The sequence below is a fragment of the Melanotaenia boesemani genome, chromosome 23 (assembly GCF_017639745.1).
Source record: "Melanotaenia boesemani isolate fMelBoe1 chromosome 23, fMelBoe1.pri, whole genome shotgun sequence".
NCBI classification, from domain to species: Eukaryota; Metazoa; Chordata; class Actinopteri; order Atheriniformes; family Melanotaeniidae; genus Melanotaenia; species Melanotaenia boesemani.
In genome coordinates this window covers 18,463,154-18,482,605 of record NC_055704.1, presented here as the reverse complement: position 1 = coordinate 18,482,605, position 19,452 = coordinate 18,463,154, and the positions used below count along the sequence as shown (strand labels likewise).

The following is a 19,452-nucleotide window of genomic DNA, read 5'->3' as shown; positions in this document are numbered from 1 at the left end:
GTTTGGGCAAGCTTTCCCAATGGATGTGATGATCCAGGCTTTGTGCATGTATGCCTATGTATACTACTAATAGTTGATGTTATATTACATGTTATATTTACACTTCTGGTTATGGATTAGGGAGCTGACTGGGTTTGTTGGAAGGTAAATTGTGTTGATGTGGAAGAGGGGTGGGAATCAATAATTTCAAACTTGTTCCCATTCCTTTTCAAAGTCTTGATTGCTTGTGTTTGAATGTGGTGGACTGTCCTCCTGCTTGCTTTCTTTTGCACTTGTTTTGTAATGACACATTATAAATAAATTGTGTTACACATGGTCTGTACCTCAAATTCTTGCCTGTCCTGCTGACATGTTCAAGACCCTGGAGTATTTTCAGTTGAAGGACCACGAGTCACAGAGATCTATGAAAAACTAGAGGGGCTGTTTCTCCAGACACTGTCCACAAAACTCTACAGGAAGACATTCAGACATTAAAAAATGTCATATACTGGTCTGTTACATCCTGTAGATTGCATCAGTTTAATGTTTTATCATTAATATTTTCCAAAACCCATTTTAATGAATCATGAGAAAGCACATAGAAGAACCACACCTGCAGCCTAATTTAAAGAAGAAACAATGTAGTACTGTTGCTTACTCCCTCCACCGTCCCCAAGGCTTTGTTTCTTCAGAGCAGCAGGAGGTCTGTAATTCTGCTGCTGTTCTCAGTTGGATTTAACTTAAGCAGGCTCAAACGGGGTAACGCTTGTTTAACAAGTAGGGGATCATACGGTGGTGGTTTCATGAGATCAGGACATCTCAGTTAAACTGTTTACAGCATTATACGGCTATCCAACAGATAATCAATATTAAGTCATTAGGGTAAGCTAATTAAGAAGGAAAAGGGAGCACCTGATGCTCTAAGGGGAAGCTTCCTCTGGACCTGAACTAGAAGCATAAATGTCTCAAAATAAATAAATAAATAAATAAATTGGCTTTTTAATGTTGATTAGAGACTTTGTTCTCTTTATCATTTATGAATGATAAAGTTATGGACAGATATATTTCAAAACAAGTAATGCAGGCACTAACTGTAAAAAATTGGCCACATGTCTTGTTACACCATTAAAATGTAAAGAAAACTAATCATTTTTGGGTTTAAGTCATGGTCACTGATTAAACATTTACATTTACCAAGGCCTAAAGCCCTGCACGGGGTCTTTAGGGACCCACAGCATCTCAATGTTATACAACCTTCTAGTATGAATCATCTACCAAAAGTGCTACTAGATATATATTACACGAAATTGCAGCAGCCATTAAGAAAGACACCAAAATATCTGCTTCTAGATCATCAAGTCCGCTAACACATTAAAACAGCCCCAACATGACACCATTCAGCTTACTGAATCAAATGTAATAAACAAGGGGTAAAAAAAAAAGGGAAAAACAAATCAGTTAAAACACCATCATTGTAGTTATCTCCTGTCATTGATGCACATTACCAAAATGGTGAAAGACAAAAGACTACAAAAACATGTCAAAGCATGTAACTGAAGAACTTTCTTTCTGACTGACTCACTTAACTTTGTGTTTGCCCTTTCAACTTTATTTGTTAATTCCAACACTGTGGTTATAGCTAGTCATTTTTACCACCACAGATGTCCTGACAGGCCTCTTGCTTGGCCACCTACTCCCACAAAACCTTTGCCTGGTGCCACAGAACCCCTAAATTTTACAGTGGATGAATATGTGGTTGAATACAGAGGTCTTTTCACTTTGAACTGTTCTCTTCATATTTCAGTCTTGTATTGTATATGAAGATGCTTTATGCATCATGAAAACTAATATAACTATGTGCAGAAAAAAGAAAAATTCACACACCAGTATGCAATTTTACTAGCCATCAATTTCATCTTAATATGAGTATAGTAGGGGTAACTGGGTAATTGTTATTTAGGAAAGATGCCTTGCTTATGGGCTAACAAAGAAGCCCTCAAATCACAGACAAAGACTCAGGCTTAACCCACACAAATGAACCACTTGTTCAAGATGATCGTATTTTAAGGAATGCAGCTAGGTGGACAAAATCCCTTCTCTACATGAACAAAAAACAGCTTTCTCATGCCAGGCCTGTGCCATCTATGCAGTTTTACACAGTACCCAGAACAGATTGGCAAATTCTACAATGGAAGTATACTGCAATGATGGACATAGAATAAAAGCAATTAAAAAGTGTTTGCACCATGCTTGGACAGCTGTATTCAATGCCAATTACCCCTTCCAAATATTAGGCAGGAGAGGAAAAAGAAAGGAGACGCTCTAATTACACATTGTTCTACTTCCTCACCCTACTATTTTTTGTGTTCACTCAGCCCTGTGTTCATAAGTCCCCTGTTTTGATGTATTCCTATTGAGATGACAGCTAATTTGCACTCAGATATTATAATTCACAAGTGAGGTGCTTACTTGTCATACATACACCTTAGCTTGTTCCCATGAGACCATCAACTGTTGACGACTGCTCCAATTCTAACCCACTTCTAACCTCATCTCCCCTGTGTGCTCAAACTGAAACTTAGAAACTTTAATTCTGCCTTAACAACAACAACAAAAAGTGGAACATGGTTATACAAGCCGCTTTTCTGGTTATTTTATAGGAATTCAATTCCCTTGAACATATAACTGCACACAATTAAGGATGCATTTTCTATTTTTATGTACCTCCAAGCAACAATCTTCTTATTTTTCTCCATGGGCACAGAAAAAAAGATCTTGGACTATTAATCAGCCATTTGCAAAGAAAAAAAACACTTTCCAACAAATGGCTGTAATCTCAACATCATTGGCTGAACGGACAATATTATTAACAATTTATATAAAAACAAGGATAGTTGACAGTAATGTTTTTCCATTTAGATTGGCAGCTGATTATGCATCAACTGATTTTGGTTAAGCAATTGCTACCAAGAAGCTTTGATCTCCAGCATGCTGCTTGTTGTTACTTCAGTCACACCAGTAATCAAGTTTGTTCTTCCATTGACTTTATAATGGAAATACAAAAAGTTTATGCATCTAAACTCTTTACAAATCAAATAAGGAGCCATTTATCTATTTCATGAATAAACACACGTCTTATTCTATTTTATCTTTGGAAAGTGGACAGCGCACTGCAAGGTTTCATAACAAGGAAAAAATATAACAAGCCAATACAATTTCAGTGTAGGTACAGTATGTCTACGTCTATATGTGTGTGTGTATATATATATATTTACTGTTAAAAGAGGCAAGATAGAAAACATTTTTCTGCTTGAAAGAAAAATGCCACATTACAACCCATGTGTTTTGATGTGTTGACTCTGTATAATATTTGTTAATACTTTTTAAAAATAATATTTAAGCAGAAAAGTTAGGTCTTAATTTTGGCAGTCAGATAAAGCACAGAAACCTCTAGGATCTGCTCAAATCTGCAACTGTCTAAAACAGTTGTTGCAGCACCAATTTTTCCAAAAACATACAGCTGGAAAATGATCCAACACACACATCAACCAATGCAAAAGCCCTACTGTTTCCCTCTCCTGAAACCAGATATTCACCAGGAAATCCAAGTATAAATCATGATTTAATAAGCATAATGTAACAATTTCATTACATAATTAGTTAAGTGACTGACTAATTGTAATTTCCTCTTTTATTTCCCTAGATCAAGTTTTGGGTTACCAGAAATGTTCCAGTCGTGCTCCGGTCCAGACAGCCAGTGGGTGATTAGTGAGAGAGATGATGGGGAGGCTTTGTATGATACTGGACCACATCCACATAGCTGGCCCCAGTTCTATCAAAGCAGTAGTTTACATCATTCTGTCTCGCAGCATCCCTACGGCGGAGCCTACACAAGAGCACAAGCCCCTGTGTGGTGGCAATCTAAAAACAGATGGAAGGTAGGTGGCCAAATAAGACTATCATAGATGCACTCTGCAGCATTAATCAGAACAAAAGCTTTTTTGTGTGTGTCATCACTGATATTAGCTAAATACTAAAGCAACATTCAAATTAAAAAAGTTAAGCAAGTAAAATTTTTTGATAAAAAAAAAAGTCAATTAATATGTAGCATTGTAATAATCCAGGGTTTTATGCTGTAACATCTGTCTGACAGCATTCATCTGTGACCCGACATTTCATAACTCATGATGCCTAAATCTAAAAATGCATAAGCCATAAACAAATAAATATTTGTAACTCCCCAACTATGCTTTTTTTTTTACACATGTAAACATAACTATGTACTTCAATTCTAACTCTAACCATGTAGGTTTACTGGTGAAAAAGCAGGGAAAAAAAAAGTAAAGAATCAGTTAGAAAAGCAAAATAAAAGTTAAAAACATTCTCAAGACTAAACCAGCAGAGATTAGAGCTTTTACTAAGCCTCATGGATTAGTACCCCCCACCATCCCTTCTTTCCTCTTTATAAGCATTTGTGGCCAAGTAAACACAAGAGAGATGGCTTTTTATTTCAGTATTCTGGTGCAGGAAGTAATATGTACCTGAGTTCAGCTGATCTCAACTTTTATTATTTAAATTCTAAACATCTTTAACTTCATTGTTTCAAAGTCTGCTTCACAGTAAAATCATGTATATTCCATATATGTGATGTGGCTTGCATATTACTGGGGTGACTAATTAATGAATATGCATGTTTATTAATCATCAGTGGGTTTACAGATTTTGCTACAGAGGTGGAATGTAAACTTCCAACTGATTCAGGTTAATAACCACACTATACTCTCCTACATTTACCATGTGTAAGCTGCTTTGCATAAAAGCGACTGTTAAATAAATATAAAATACACACATAATGTCATGAGTGTCTGTATCTCTGTGTCGTTGTAGCTTCACAACTACAGCAGTGATAAACAAACGCTAATGAAACTGAATATGCTAAACTATTTTTTTTTCCCCCTCTAAGTGCAAGAGAAGCTTAGTGGCTGATATGTAAGTAGCTGCTTTGGCAAGATTAATCTACAAAAACAGGATGTCAGAGACTTTTCTAACTTGAATGCTTCAACAGATTTAAACACGCATGTTTGCAAGACTGCAATGTGTTGCTTATCAGTTGATACCGGGCAGCTGTGTTTCCACATAACTTCACATTCAAAATAAAAAATATCTTAGCTTGCTGTTGAGCTTTCTACAAACATATGTAATTATGATATAGGACAAGATGTAGGACACCCCGGTGAAGTACACTGTGCCTGCAACCACCAGACAGTTGGACATTTATATTTTAAGCATTATAGGCAAGCTGCTTGTAGGTGGGAGCTAAGCTATGGTTCTTAACGCTCCCTCTAGAAGCAGTTTTAGCAAATGTTTACTACCAACTTCTGACTAACTTCTGTGATTCTTTTCATTTGTACAATGACTCTCTCTCTATATATATATTATGTCTTGCCTTTTGTTTTCTTGTTTTTAAACAAAGACCAGTTGTTGTTTAGACTATTTCTTATCCAAATAATTCTCCTAAATAGCCCATGAATCACCAAAGGTATATAATTACTGAGCTGTCAGGTTAAAAACAAAAAGTTTTACATGTTTAATTACTGAGCTCAATCAATTGTCATAAATATTAAACCCAAGCAGGTCGTAAACACAGAGGGATGCCTGTGATTCATGTCCTCCTGCCTGCTGCATTTCAATATCAGTGAGACATTGTTGTCTCACAGCTATTTAAAGATCTTTGAAAAAGGCTTTGTGAATGTTAATGTGCTGGTTAAACATTTTACTCTTATTAATCTTATATTAAGTAGAAGTTAAATACCCATGTGGTTACAGTTTCAGATGCATCTGTTATCAATGGTATACTATTTATTAGTTTATTTGCACCGTGGTGGGAAACAAAGATTTGTTTTTGTCGTGTTTATGCTTTTTTATTTAGTTGCCCAGACGACAGCACTGCATCTTTCAATTTAAATCTTTAATCAATCTTTCTAGCTTTGTTTTTAGCAATTGTCCTAATTGCTCTATGTCACTGGACGTATACATATAGTTTTGCCTTAATATGCTCTTTCATATTGTGTGCATGATTTATTCAAACTTTCTATTTTTTAGATTGCAAGCTTCATATGGGATTAAAAAAAAGCAAAACACAATTTTTCTATACTGCTTTGATGCAAAAGTAAGATGAAGTGTTGAGTGACTGGGATACACTGGAATTACCAAATAACTCCCAGTCTGGATATAGCTGGAAAATTTCCGGGAGGAGTATATGAATCAGACTCTTAGAGGAGGAGGAACAGAAAACATCCCTACATTAGATGGATAACTGGAAGACTTCAAAGCATTGTTGCAGTATGTTTTTCACTTCAGTAGGAGGCCTTTTATGTGCTAAAGTTGCTCTGGTGTGTGTTTGTGTGCATGCACAAATGCTTGTGAGTGTTTGTGAGTGGATATCAGCCTCAAGGTACAAGCTACCCCCTTCACTGTCTGAGGAGGAGTGATGGTGCTGGTGTTTGGTGTGAGAAGATTGAAATGAAAAAAATAAACCTAATTCTTGTTTAAGGTGAATCAGTACTATACAAAAATACTATGTATACACAATAATGTGACGTGATCTGCAGTTTGGTCTGGAAATATATATTTTTTGTGTGTTTTTCTTTCCAAAATTATAAACGTGCATAAAATATCCATGTTCTTTTTTCCCTCATAATTTATTTCAAGGCAAAGCCTTTTAGGGAAGAGTCAGCTTCCTGTGGTGAATCATAGAAAAGGGAAGTGCTTTGCTCCAAAGGATATTTATGAGAGACTGATGAATTACTCCGACAGACCGACAGACAGACAGACTGATGCAATACTGCATCAGTCTGTTTTTATGTTCACAACAACTCAAAGTTTGTTTATTCTAATATCCACGGCAAAGCCTATGAGTAATCACAGTATGAGATACAACTTAAGTGTGTACCTGGGTGGGGTGTGAAGCCATGCAAAATGTTCCACAAATGCAGCTGACCAGCTTTTACATGCTGCACAAATCAAAGAAAAAAAGTATTACTCTTCCTACGAAAACAGTTTATGTTGTTACCATGAAACATAATTGGACATAACTGTGGAGACTCTTCGTTTTTCATAGAGCATGTTTGGCAGCAGATTTCAGTGTCTGGTTCGTACTTGAAAACCTTTCTACAATTATAAATGGGACCAGTTATAGTGCAATCACAATGAGCAGACAGTCATTAGTGAAGCACTCCTTGTAGGCAAACAAAAAACAGTAACTCACACTGGAGATGTATTGACATTCTTTGGATAATGCTGCTCCACTGTATTGTTTATTGCTGTTTATGTCACTTTTTACAATTTCTGAGAGGCTGAAAAGGACATGATTTCAAGATTTGACTTCCTGAAGTACAAAAAAACGCAGCATGACGTTTCTGAGGTGCAAAACAGAATGCTTGCAAGAAAAAAGAAGACACACTTTTGGAGTGAGAGAGAAAGCAAAATGTTACCCTGCGTCTTGAAGGATATGATATTAGAAAGGATTTGGATGGATGCAAACATTGCAAATAGAGGGACATAATTCAGGTGTGAGATAATTACTGAAGTACAATTTGTAGAATGTAAATAGGATTATGAATAGAATATCCTATATGGAACTCAATAGTTGGGATATTAAGAATTATGTAAATGTTGGAATATTTTGTTGCATGTAAATGTAGCTACTGCACATGGAGAGCACTGTTGTGTAGGATGAAAAGACAAGTTGGAAAGTAATGATAACATGGCTCTTTAAACAAATACAGAAACTGGATTAGATTAAAGAAAAACTAATTTTGTGTGAAAAGGAATGCGTGAGACAGGGAGAGGGTTAGGAAAGAAAGGTATTAGTGTAACAAGGACACTAACAGGTCATAGTAGCAGTGGTGTGTGTGGACCACCCATCTGGACTGGCTGAGGGCCTTGGCTGGCTTCTTTTCATCCGCTGGACTGGATGCATGCCTGAGTGAAGGCATAAACAGATAGCGGTTCTGGGTAATAGTTATAATTCATCAGAAAATAAAGGAGCTGATCCGGAGGTGTGCTATTGAAAAGAAAGCTTTTTTTTACAAGTTAGAAAGTCAGTATGTTTACATGATAAACAAGCAAACAACATAAAAAAACAAAAAACTATTGTTTTAGACAAAAACTAAACCTGTTAGTCTGAGTGAAACTGAATGAAATTGGATCACTTCAAGCAGACTGGAAAATGCCACACAAAGTGTAGGTGTACATTAATACAGCAGAATTCCCAATAATGTTTCCCCTCTTCACATACTTGTCTGTTTCCTTTGGCATAATCATGAACAGGATTTGTTTTGCTACTTAGAAATCTTAGAAATAGATGTGCACAGTATTAAAATTTATTGTTTGAGCTACATTAAAAAAAATTTACCAGACAAATTACAAAATGGAAAATGGATGCTATCACCAGCACCTGCACATAGATATTGCATCAACAATATTGTAATTTGGCAAGATTAGGGTGGATTTTTATATATTCAGTTATCTTTCAGAGTCTGGCTCAAGTAATAACAGACATAGCTTTTATTTGGCCCTTTAACAAAACATTAAAAAACCCAGCATTATGTACGATATATGTACCATGTCTTTTTTTTTTAAGAATGATTGTAGTGCAAAAAGTATCCAGCAGGGGGCAGATGTGAAGTATCAGATCACATACAACATGGATTAAGTAAAGTTTTTATCATAGAGTAATGCAATAGGTCTCAGGAAATATATGTAAGGTTAATTGTTTAAGTTTAGTGGGTAATATTAATTTATTGAATATAGTTAGATATTATCTACTGAAGATTATATATCACAGTTGCTGGTAATGCTTGTGTAGATTGTGTGTGCTTGTGTTTCTGAACTGGTTTGGAGATGTTTATGTAACATGGAAACTAAATATGCAAACACACATTTTTGCAGTTTTCCACTCAGTCCAAAAGAAATACATCTGGAACATCAGCAGGTGAGACGATATGTGAGCATAGAAGTGAATATTGTGTAGATAAGTAAACTCCTATTGAACCGATTTATTGGAGGAATGAGTGAGCTTGCTGATGAAAGTTGCTAAGTCTAACCTGTCTGCCATTTACTGCTCAGTACTTGCGTTTGTGGATGCTCTGTATATGGTACTGGTATCAACAAAAAAGGAGCCTCACCTGCTATTTTCAGTATGTAAAGAAAATGATTTCCTCAGTGTAGTTTTTGCATCACATTTTGCCTCCTATGTGCTCGAGGCATTCACCCACAAACCCTCTCTTGCATTTTCAACTATGAAAGTGCTTCTCTAACCAGAAAATCTTCCACTGCAAAGTGCTTATGTAAACAGTAGTTGCAGAAAAAGATGACACCACATTCTGCACATTTTCCAGAACGGTGCCAGTGTTCATGTGTGAAAAAGGCTGTTGAAAGATGTTGGTTATGTCTAAAACTTTGGACTTGGCATATATGCAGCCTGCAACTGTTTGTTTATGCAACAAGCCAGATAAATAGCTTATAATTCGGACGTACAGCTGCATTCACAAATAGTGTTTGAAATGCATCAGCAACTGTCTAACCATACCCACCAGTAATCCTTAATGTTGTGAACTCTATATAGTGGCCAAGTGATTCAGTAAACCTGAACATTTCAAGCACAGCTAAAAAGACAAATGTTTAAAAAATTGTGTTGGTTGAACCAGAAAGCACCTATTCTACTATACCTAACATTAAGGCCTTTCCTGTTACTCTTCATATGAGTAACAGGACTGAAAGTAACAGAACTAAGTTACTAGCAAAGAGTTAGCAAATGCATGAAAAATAGCCACATGACATACTGGCTAAAAGAATAAGTATACTGAGAACATTCTAGTGATATATTCCAAAATTGTATTTTTAAAGTAAGCAAATGAAAACTAAGGTACAATTAAAGTAACAGGACAGTTTGTTGAAGGAGTAATGTGTTAAGGTGTCAGGATTGAGTGAAATCTAGGGACACAACTAAAATGTGTAATTTTATAAGGTATATAAATATACCTTATATATTTTCATTTAAAAAAATTTGTGTAGAAAAAAATATATGTAAAGAATAGATGGGATATAAAGTCACACAAAATGAAAAAAAAAAAAAAAAAAGAAAAAGAAAAAAAAAAAACATTTCTTTTGGATTTTATTAATCATATTTCATTGTAAAGTGTAGTTATAGAGTGAGGACAGGTGAAAAAAGTTATTTAGCAAAGACAACTCCAGCCCCACCCGAAGGGCAGCAGAGGAGAACCCCAGCAAGAGCCCCCCACGGTCTTGGGGCACAGGTCCCAGTGGGCAAGATCGGCAGCCGCCGGCCCCGCCAAGGCCTGCACCATGTCTAGGAGGACCAGCCCCCCCCCAGACAACCACCCGGTGTAGGCCAGCACACACCCCAATGTTCCAGCTGCACACCCCAGAAACCAGGGCGCCATCGACCCCCTCCCCCCACCCTCCACCTACTCCAGTCTGCCAGATTTGTACAGAAACTTAATGTGTTTGGAAAATAACATTAAAAGGAAATTACAGCTACATTTTGACTTTTTGATTTAATGACATTAGTCTCTGTAGCCTCCTGACCAACTAAATCTAGGCCTGATGAACTAATGTAGCTGCCCTCAGGGACACATTTCACTCCTAGTTTATTGCAGCATTTTCTTATTTGCATCTTTGGTACCCAGCTCCACATCTTCTCCCTCTGAATAGTGGTTTGTACCTGTCTGCAGCATCAAAGGACTCAAAGAGTGACGTGTCTCGCTAATTTCCCCCTCCTGATCATCATAATTTAATTATATAGGTGTGTTATGGTTGACTCTCAGATGCTTAGGGGGTTTGCGGTGTTGCTACAGCACCTCTATGTCTTCCCACACACATCATACATCGTGCCCTTGCTGTTCAGCTATACATGTGATGGTATGGCCTGAGTGAATGAGAGATGTGCTGCTGCGCCGCTATGCTGTGCCATATGACTTTGGCAGGCAGAAGAAAAAGTAGTTCCTGCCAACTGGGTATACCAGTTTACCCAGTTGACAGGAACTACTGATTTAGAGAAGATATTATAGTTACTGTCCACCGTATTCCAGTTTGTGGTAGACTGCATGTTTTACCCCAAGTCAGAAAAATATACAGTAGATATTATAACAAGAAAATTGATTCTAAAACATAAAGGCTGGTATCAGTAGCATCAATATTTTGGTATCAATCTGCACATCACTACCATCCATAGCCAGCCGGCTGATCTTGTTCCATCTTTATGTGCCGCTGTCATAACAGAGAAATGACGTACGCATTGTTATGCTGTGCATGCCTTAAATGCGTTAAAGTGTTAACGCAATTAAATTAGTTAGCATGTTATTTTTGACAGCCTTAATGTTTTTATTTCAAAATAGCGTTCTGGGGGCGGATTCTGTGGTGCTGTGTGGGAAACCCTGGTTTTTGGTACATTTCTTTGGGGCATTTAGCTGTGTTGGACAATACACAGAAGCAGAATCATTATGAGTTATACCTCACTGTAAAGATTACTAATCCGGGTTTTCAATTTTATATATATATATATATATATATATATATATATATATATATAAGACAGGAGATAGCCACTTTATTGATATACCTGAATATTGGGCAATAAGTAAGTTTAATTCACCTTTTCCTGTCAGTTTCTAGTTTATAAAAAGTTACAATATACGCATGTAAAAGTGCCTGCAATTACATCTTAAGTTTATTATGTCCAGACGGGTGAGAGGTTCTTAATTACATAGTAAAAGTTCCAATTGTTCTGTGTCTCATAATTCAATCTGGGTTTAAAAAAAAAAAAAAAAAAACATAACAAAGAAACGAAAAACAAAACAAAACAAACAAAAAAAAAAAAAAAAAAAAAGAAAAACAACTAAAAGTCCCCTTACAGAGCAGCTGCACTAATCTCAGTTGTTGACCCCTTTTCTATGCTCAACTACCATTTTGATTTATACATTATTATAAAAATGAAATTAGCTAATCAAATTAAACTTTCTGTTTTCTACATGACCTGTGACAATTATCCCTCAGGACAACCATTTCACTGTTTCTCCTCATTTTACACATTTTAAATCCGAACACAGGTAATGTATCATAGTTTGCTAGCACGCAACTGTTATTAACACAAGAAAAGGAAACTTTGTTCCCTCTTACCTTTTTTTGTCCTTTTAGCACTTACTTTATAATCACTGATTACCTTAATAACATTTGATACCGCCAAACATAGTGCTTACTTTTATTGTGAGCGTATTAAAGGGCTGAAGGCCTAGTAGGTGGGAAATCAGCAACTTGAGGTCGTGCAAATCAGGATAAAACTCATTTTTATAACAAGAAACGATAATAAGCTATTCTGATAGAAAAGTGATACTATCATTGTTATACTAAAGGTTAGTGTGTATACTTGAGCTAATGCATAATTACAGTTCTTATTTAGATGAGCAGCAATAAACACATTATTCTGTTCCTTAGTAAAAATATAAATTTAGATACTGTGGCCTCTTTTTTTAAATTGCATATGATTGAAACACCATCTTCTTTTGGTTAAAGAAATTAAATAGCTGTCTTTTGATAGTTTTCCTCAGCGTTTTTACCCCAACCCCATCTGATAATTTGATGTTATCTAAGACACTAATAGGATTAGACAGAATAGTCTGCTAAATGCCTCACATTCAAGTCTTAAGTGTTTCTCTCTGGATATTACTTCAACCTAATAACACACTAATACGCACACACATCACCACCTGTCCAGCTGACCCCTGACCCCCCTCCTGCAACAATTGTTCTTACAACAGCAAAGATCAAGAAATCAGAACAAAAACACAGGCCACTTTTAGTTAAAACATATCATAATCCCTCAAGGTGGGATGGTGGGGGGGGGGTTTCAAGGCCACCAAGAAAGCTATTCACAGCATTCAGAGACATGAAGAGACCTCCGGGAAAGACATTATGAGGTGTTGGTATGAGACTGGGTATGACACCCCTGGGAAGAATGGTGATTAGGAGGAGGATCAACTGCACTCTCTGGCATTTACCACCGCCTGGTAAAACATGTAAAAACTTTCACGTATGTTTTCAAAATGCCACAAAAATACAAAAAAGAGATGTTGCAGTTAAAGGAGAAACAGCAAGCTTCTTGCTCTCCCTGCTCCTTAAGATCCAATTATAACCTGCAAACATCAGCATACTGTAAACCCATGCAGATGAGTTCTTAGTAATGTGTCAGTGTGTACTGCAACCTTGTATTTGCTTAAAAAAAACATCCAGGGATTGAAGAAAAAAGATAGATATTAGTAGCATTATTGATAAGACACAGTAGTCTGGGATATTTGCCATATAAATTTACAAAGAAAATTGGTGACATAATGAAGTTAGACTTTTCTTGTAGCAACACATGACAATTAACATTAACCTGAAATGTGAATTTTGTTAGTAAAAAATTTGTTTATTTTCAAAATTTCTATTGCACTTGCAGAAACAAAGTGCAGTAAAATGAATTATGAATTTGAATTAATCACTTTACAGTTGGATTACTATGACCTGGACTATAACTGGGTTTAACTGTATCTTTAAAGTGCCTTAACTTTTGTTGTGAATCAGCACTATATAAAGAAAATGAATTAAGTTTACATATTTTTTTATGTTTGGCAACTAATTTTTCAAGATTTTAGCATCTGAAGTGCAGTCTGTAAGTATTATTACAGGCATCCATATACCAACTTTATACAAAGATAAAAAAACAAAAATCAATTTTATGTCTCATTTACATCTATATCGACTCTATTCCCACCGTTAACTAAGTCCATCTCTTTATATTCATGCTTATGTTCCTCTTGACCATGAATGTCCTTTTCTTGCTTTTGGCTGCAGTTCTTCACACATTCCAGAAAACTTTAACTGGTTAGAGGTGGACAGATTTACATTTGCCACTGATGGAATTTAATGCTATATTCACATTTACCACAACTGAAATATACATTTTCAACTTGGAAATTTTGTAGTCAAACTCAGTCACAAGAGGATGAAGCTACCACTTTCTATAAACCAAGGATATGCACAATTTGCTTTTGAACATCACACACAGGATGTCATAAGATGAGATGGTGCTGTGCTGTAACAGCCATGAAAATATTCGACCCAGCGTGAGTACTGGGTGATGCCAGAGGTTAATATACATTTACTCTCCTTTTTTCTTTAAAATGATTTTTTCAGGCATGTTTATGGGAGGGCTTGCTTTCAGCGGCAGGCAAATTGACAGGTGACATCAATTATGTCCATGTAATTTTACTCAGATCCATTCATTCAGATCCGTATGTCACTTCCAAATGATGTTAAGATGGGAATAGCTAAATGAACTTGACCCCTCAAAAGCCAGTGGGCGATATCACGGCATCAGCTTTTATACGCAATCTAAACAAAACCACCTTCGTCCTTACATTTTATGTGCGTGATAATCATGACTGTGGACTATAACACGTCCTTTTCAACACCATGCATTCTGGCTACAACACCTGCAACCCTCTGATTTATCAGTGCAACGTTTCATCCTTGGGCCACGCTTCCTTTGGTGCTGATGCCATTGTGGCTGAAGCAAATACTTCTAAAACAGCCATTCATCCATTCAACTCTTGGCAACACTGGGGCCCCCACATACTCCATAACCTTTATAAGATTAATGCAATGGATTGAGCTGGTGTCTGCCAAAATTCCATTCCTATTTAAACCTCCAGGCCCATACCAGCAGCCTAATCCTATTAGGCCCAATTGAGTGAAGTCGACAGTCTTTTTCAGTTAAACTAAGTTCATGCACTAATAGGATTCAAAAGGGGGCAAAAAAAAGTACTATGTGTGGAGGGTAGTAGTATTAGCGTGTGGCTATGGAAGTGTACAGTGTGAATCAGAGAGGGGGTAAACAGGGACTGGAGTTTATGTTAGGACCAATAGAGGCCTCCTGCTAAGTTTGGGTAAATGTACTTAAGGAAGCGGGAAGGAATGGGCTGGAGGTCTCACCAGAGGTGAGACAGGCATGAGACTGGTATGTATGAGTTCATATATAGAACTTTAATGCCATATAACTAAACTGTAACAGAGCAATACTGAACACTGGAGCAGGAAAATAATTAAATGAAGTAAAAAGCAATATGTGGTTTGAGGGCTTTAATAAATTGATCATAATCAAACATCTATCTGCATTTAGGAACATGAAGTATATTCTGTAGTGTATTACATTTCACCTCATTATGCATGTCACAAGAATCTATGTATCATTCGTTTTTCGTATCCAATTAAGAATCCCAAATCAGAAAATGAATAAATGATTCATTATTGTGTAATTCATTTATAAGTAATGAAATAATGAATTATTCATTTATAATTAATAAAATTACACAAAACCCCCAAAATAAACAAAGAAACAAAAAAAGGGACTAATTAAGACTTCTATTTTGTGCTCTCAATTTTGTGTTCAGGTCAGAAATAGAAAATAAAAAAGGGTCAATTTGATTTAGCTATTTAAATTTAAGTCCAATTTGAGTGATGTTGCTGACTTTTGTGTGTTGTACTGTGTAGATAATATGCTGAGCCGAAAGTTTTTACTTCTTTCATAGTTAATAGACTATTAGTGTTTGAATTCATAAACAAAGTAAATGTGTGGTAAAAAGTTGATGTTTTATAAGACACTAGATAAAAAAAACCAGGAGATATTTGAATTTTTTTTATGTGGGATCTTACCTATTGTGGGCTAAATACACACTAACACTAAGTCATATTGTGTACCTCATATCTTAGTTTTAATGTTTGATTTTTGGTCATATTTAAGAAGATGTAATTAAAAAAAACTGATGCCCAATTTCACTTCTGCTCCTAACTGAAAGGCAAGTATTTCTGACATTGAATTTTCATTTGGAATAGAATAAAGTCCAGTAGACTAAATAAGGAGAGCAGAAGAAATGTTTCAGAAGGCAAATGCTAAAGACTGAGTGTAGTTATTCAGTGATAGTTGATAAACTTGTAAAAGTTCATATCTGTTCTAAGTTAAACATGAAACCATAAATACACTGAAATGAGAAATTTTCATATAAAGAAAACAACGTATGAAATGCAATAAAAATAATCATTCTATGACTTCTCATGAAACATAGAAAAGGAACAAAAACTGTCACACATCATATGATCCGTTTCTCCATCCAAAACTTCCTGATAAGAAAGCCAACTGAAGATATCATCTACCCTGAAAAGTTCACAAGAAGGAAACTGAAGATTCTAAAAAATTTCAAAAGCTTCTCTCGTCATTGAGTCCTTTCTGCTTTTTGGCTTTTGGCTACTACTTTGTAACCTCCCCTGTCCCTTTGTCCCAATTACAAGAACCGTGAGAGGCAAAGCTTCACATACAACGAATTAAGGAGGTCAGAGGAGGACACCTTGTTTAGCCAGTGGTGTCAGCGTCAGAGACATGGCCCGAGGATCTTTCCTTTCAGGATGACCAGAGGTGCTGCATGAGACTTCTTTTGAAGAAAACCCATCCAAAGAGAGTTGAGAGACAAAAGGATAGCACAGGCTTTCAGTCATCTTACAAAGCTTTATTACTTGAAGAACAAACAGGAATGCCGTTAATTGGCCCTGTGGCTTTCATTCTTTGCCCTATTTCTTTCAATTCATTGACTCAAAATAATGGGTTCAGGTTCATTATCAACAGGTCGTAAGCCCTGGGAGTGCCAAAATTCAACGGGAGAGTCAGGGGTGTGTAAGTGAGTGTGCGTATGCTTGCTAGCCCATGTGTACGAAATTTGTGTGTAATGGCTTAGCTTTGCCTGATTCCCCGTCCAAGTCCTGACAATAGCGTTTCCACACAGGGAAAACTAACAGTTGTGCTGAGAAGTGAGCAACAGTCCACAGTTTTAGGTTCTTTTTTTTTTTTTTTTTTTTCTACACCACTGAAACTGCTGTTACAATGCTGGAATATAACTGGTATGGACAGGTAGGTGGCACACCTTTGCATGTCTCAGGTAAACAAATGCATCTCATCTTGTCCCTGTATGAACTGATTTTCTGCAAAACCTTTAGAGTTCCTTGATGATATCATATAATAATACCGCAGCATGCTGTAAAAATTGATCAGATCACAACCACCATGCTTAGATTATTTATCGACAAGAAATGCAGCTTAATTAATATTGCAGACTTCTAATTAAATTGTTTCACAAATATAATGCAACTGTTAAATAGTGAATAGCAAAAGGGCGGCCTTGTTTTATGACAGCCCTGAAATGAACCCAAAGGCTCACTTGGATGTTTAAAGAAAATAAAAGATGTATGGGTTATGCTTAAGGTTGAATAATGTGGATTTAAATGGCATCAGATTAAATCAAATCCAGCAATTTAACCCTGCTGGCAGTAACAAACTAAACAGGATAAACAAATCTGAATCAATTCAAATTGTATTACTTTTTTCTTTTTTTGGTAAGAAAACAAAGAGTATCTGTAAAACGACCATCTTTTTCATTGTGTGTTTAGCAAAACTAAGTTTTACTTATTTACAGCTAATACACTGTCAATGTAAAACTTGAGAGGGCAACTGTCTTCTATTCAAAAATGACTTGGATGACTGAAAAGCTTTTAGTTTAGTTCCACAGTTATCATTAAGAATCAATTAAAAACACAAAAGCAATTTAATTCCTAACCATTTTTCATGTATTTGGGAACCAGAGAGGAATATTTCCACTTACATAAAGAGCAAAAAAAGATCAAGGGGTTAGAAAAACTTGTTACACACGCCAAGATATTTCAGTCATCCTCTTATATAACTAAAACTCTTCACTCACTCTTAATCTTTAATTGTCATACAGAATGTTTCACATACCTGCATGAGACATGTCAAGCAATTAATACCCTGAAACACGCCTTTTAAGTTAGCCTTTTAGTCTCCCAACCTCTCATTTGCAAAGAAAAAGACATCTCAAGTTAGCCTCAACCAGGTGAAATGGACTGTACTTATATAGTGTTTTTCTAGTCATGTTAATGGTTGAAGGTCTGCTAGCGTGTTAGATAACTAGAAGCATAAAGAAAAACAAAAAAGACATTCAGAGAGAGAAAGGGTGTAAAAGAAGTGAGGCAGGGCATAGATAAAGAAAGAAACAATGGAGACGAAGTAAAGAAAGGAATTATGTAAATAACATTGTAAGTCTTTCTGATTCATAGAATGCACCATTAGTACCACAAAGGCTCTACAACACACACATACCAACACACTTGACGTTTTGCCCCATTCACAGTTTGCAATAGTACAAATTATTTAAAAATAAGAAACAATTTATTTTCATTTTTCATGGACCCATTACATCAACCATTTTTAAAATAATTTCAATCAGAGCTGATGTCTTCAAAGAGGCTCTGTGCTCCAAGATATTAGTATATATAGTATATATGTAGTATATACATTCAGGAAATGACTCGGTGATGTAAGTAGCCAGAGTGGACATATGGAATAGCATTTTTTCTTCTGCATCTTACCAACTCTAAAACATAGTGAAGTGATTTTTAAGTATGCAATGTTTGTATTTCACATGCTAAAGCATGTTCTAGCACCAGCAAGATCTTTTCATTGCAACAGTTTGATGTTTTGTTTTTTTTTTTTGGGGGGGGGGGGGGGGGGCATTGTGTTGTAGTTCTACTGCTGTGATTGTCCTGTTGCACGACCCAATTTTAATCAAGCTTTAGATGTGAAATGGCCTCACATTTGACTCTAGAACACATCTCATCTTATCGTCTTTCTATTTTTTGGTTAGGTATACACAGTCAAATGTAACCACATTAATACATACCATTCAAAAACCAAAAAAGGACTAGTTCAAAGCTAATGTATGCTTATCCTAGTATCTTCCCCCAATGAATTAAATGTTAATTTGTGATGGCTCTGCAACATACTACTTATAAACTTAAATAATTTTTTTAAATAAACAAAGTTTATTGAAGTCATCCACAAATGCATCAGTATACAGAAGAGTTTATGATCAGCTGATTGATTGCAAGGTGCCTGTGTCTGCAAAAGAAGGCCGAATGAACAAGCCTTCACTACCGTGCTTGACAGTTGTGTTTGTGCTGATATGCTGTGTTTGGTTTTCTCTAAATGTGCTGTTGTGCATTATCACCAAACATCTACACCTTGGTCTCATCTGCTAAACCAGAATTGTTCAGAGAAAAGAAGCTTTCCCCAGGCAACCCTTCCTATTCATGTTCAGTCTTTCTCTAACGGTACAGTCATGAACTGAAACAACTAAAATGCTGATTAGAATCTAATACGTAGATCTTGTCTCAGCTTAAAGTGAACTTGCTGGGATATCCACTCCGGGTAGGATTGATAACTGTATTGAATGTTTTCCACACATGAATAATCTTTCACACTGTAGAATGTTGAACTCCACCGTGTTTGGA

General features: G+C 36.1%; 1 protein-coding gene across 4 annotated transcripts in view; it reads left to right on the top strand.

The window, feature by feature from the left end:
* Positions 1 to 19,452, top strand: part of tfec (transcription factor EC) — a 46,944-nt gene that overhangs the window by 6,191 nt on the left and 21,301 nt on the right. For all 4 annotated transcript variants that reach the window (XM_041977505.1, XM_041977501.1, XM_041977500.1 and 1 more), the window contains exon 2: positions 3,683 to 3,917. In XM_041977505.1, the coding sequence (XP_041833439.1) occupies positions 3,705 to 3,917 (213 nt within the window). In that variant the 5' untranslated portion in view covers positions 3,683 to 3,704. The remainder of the gene's footprint in view (positions 1 to 3,682; positions 3,918 to 19,452) is intronic.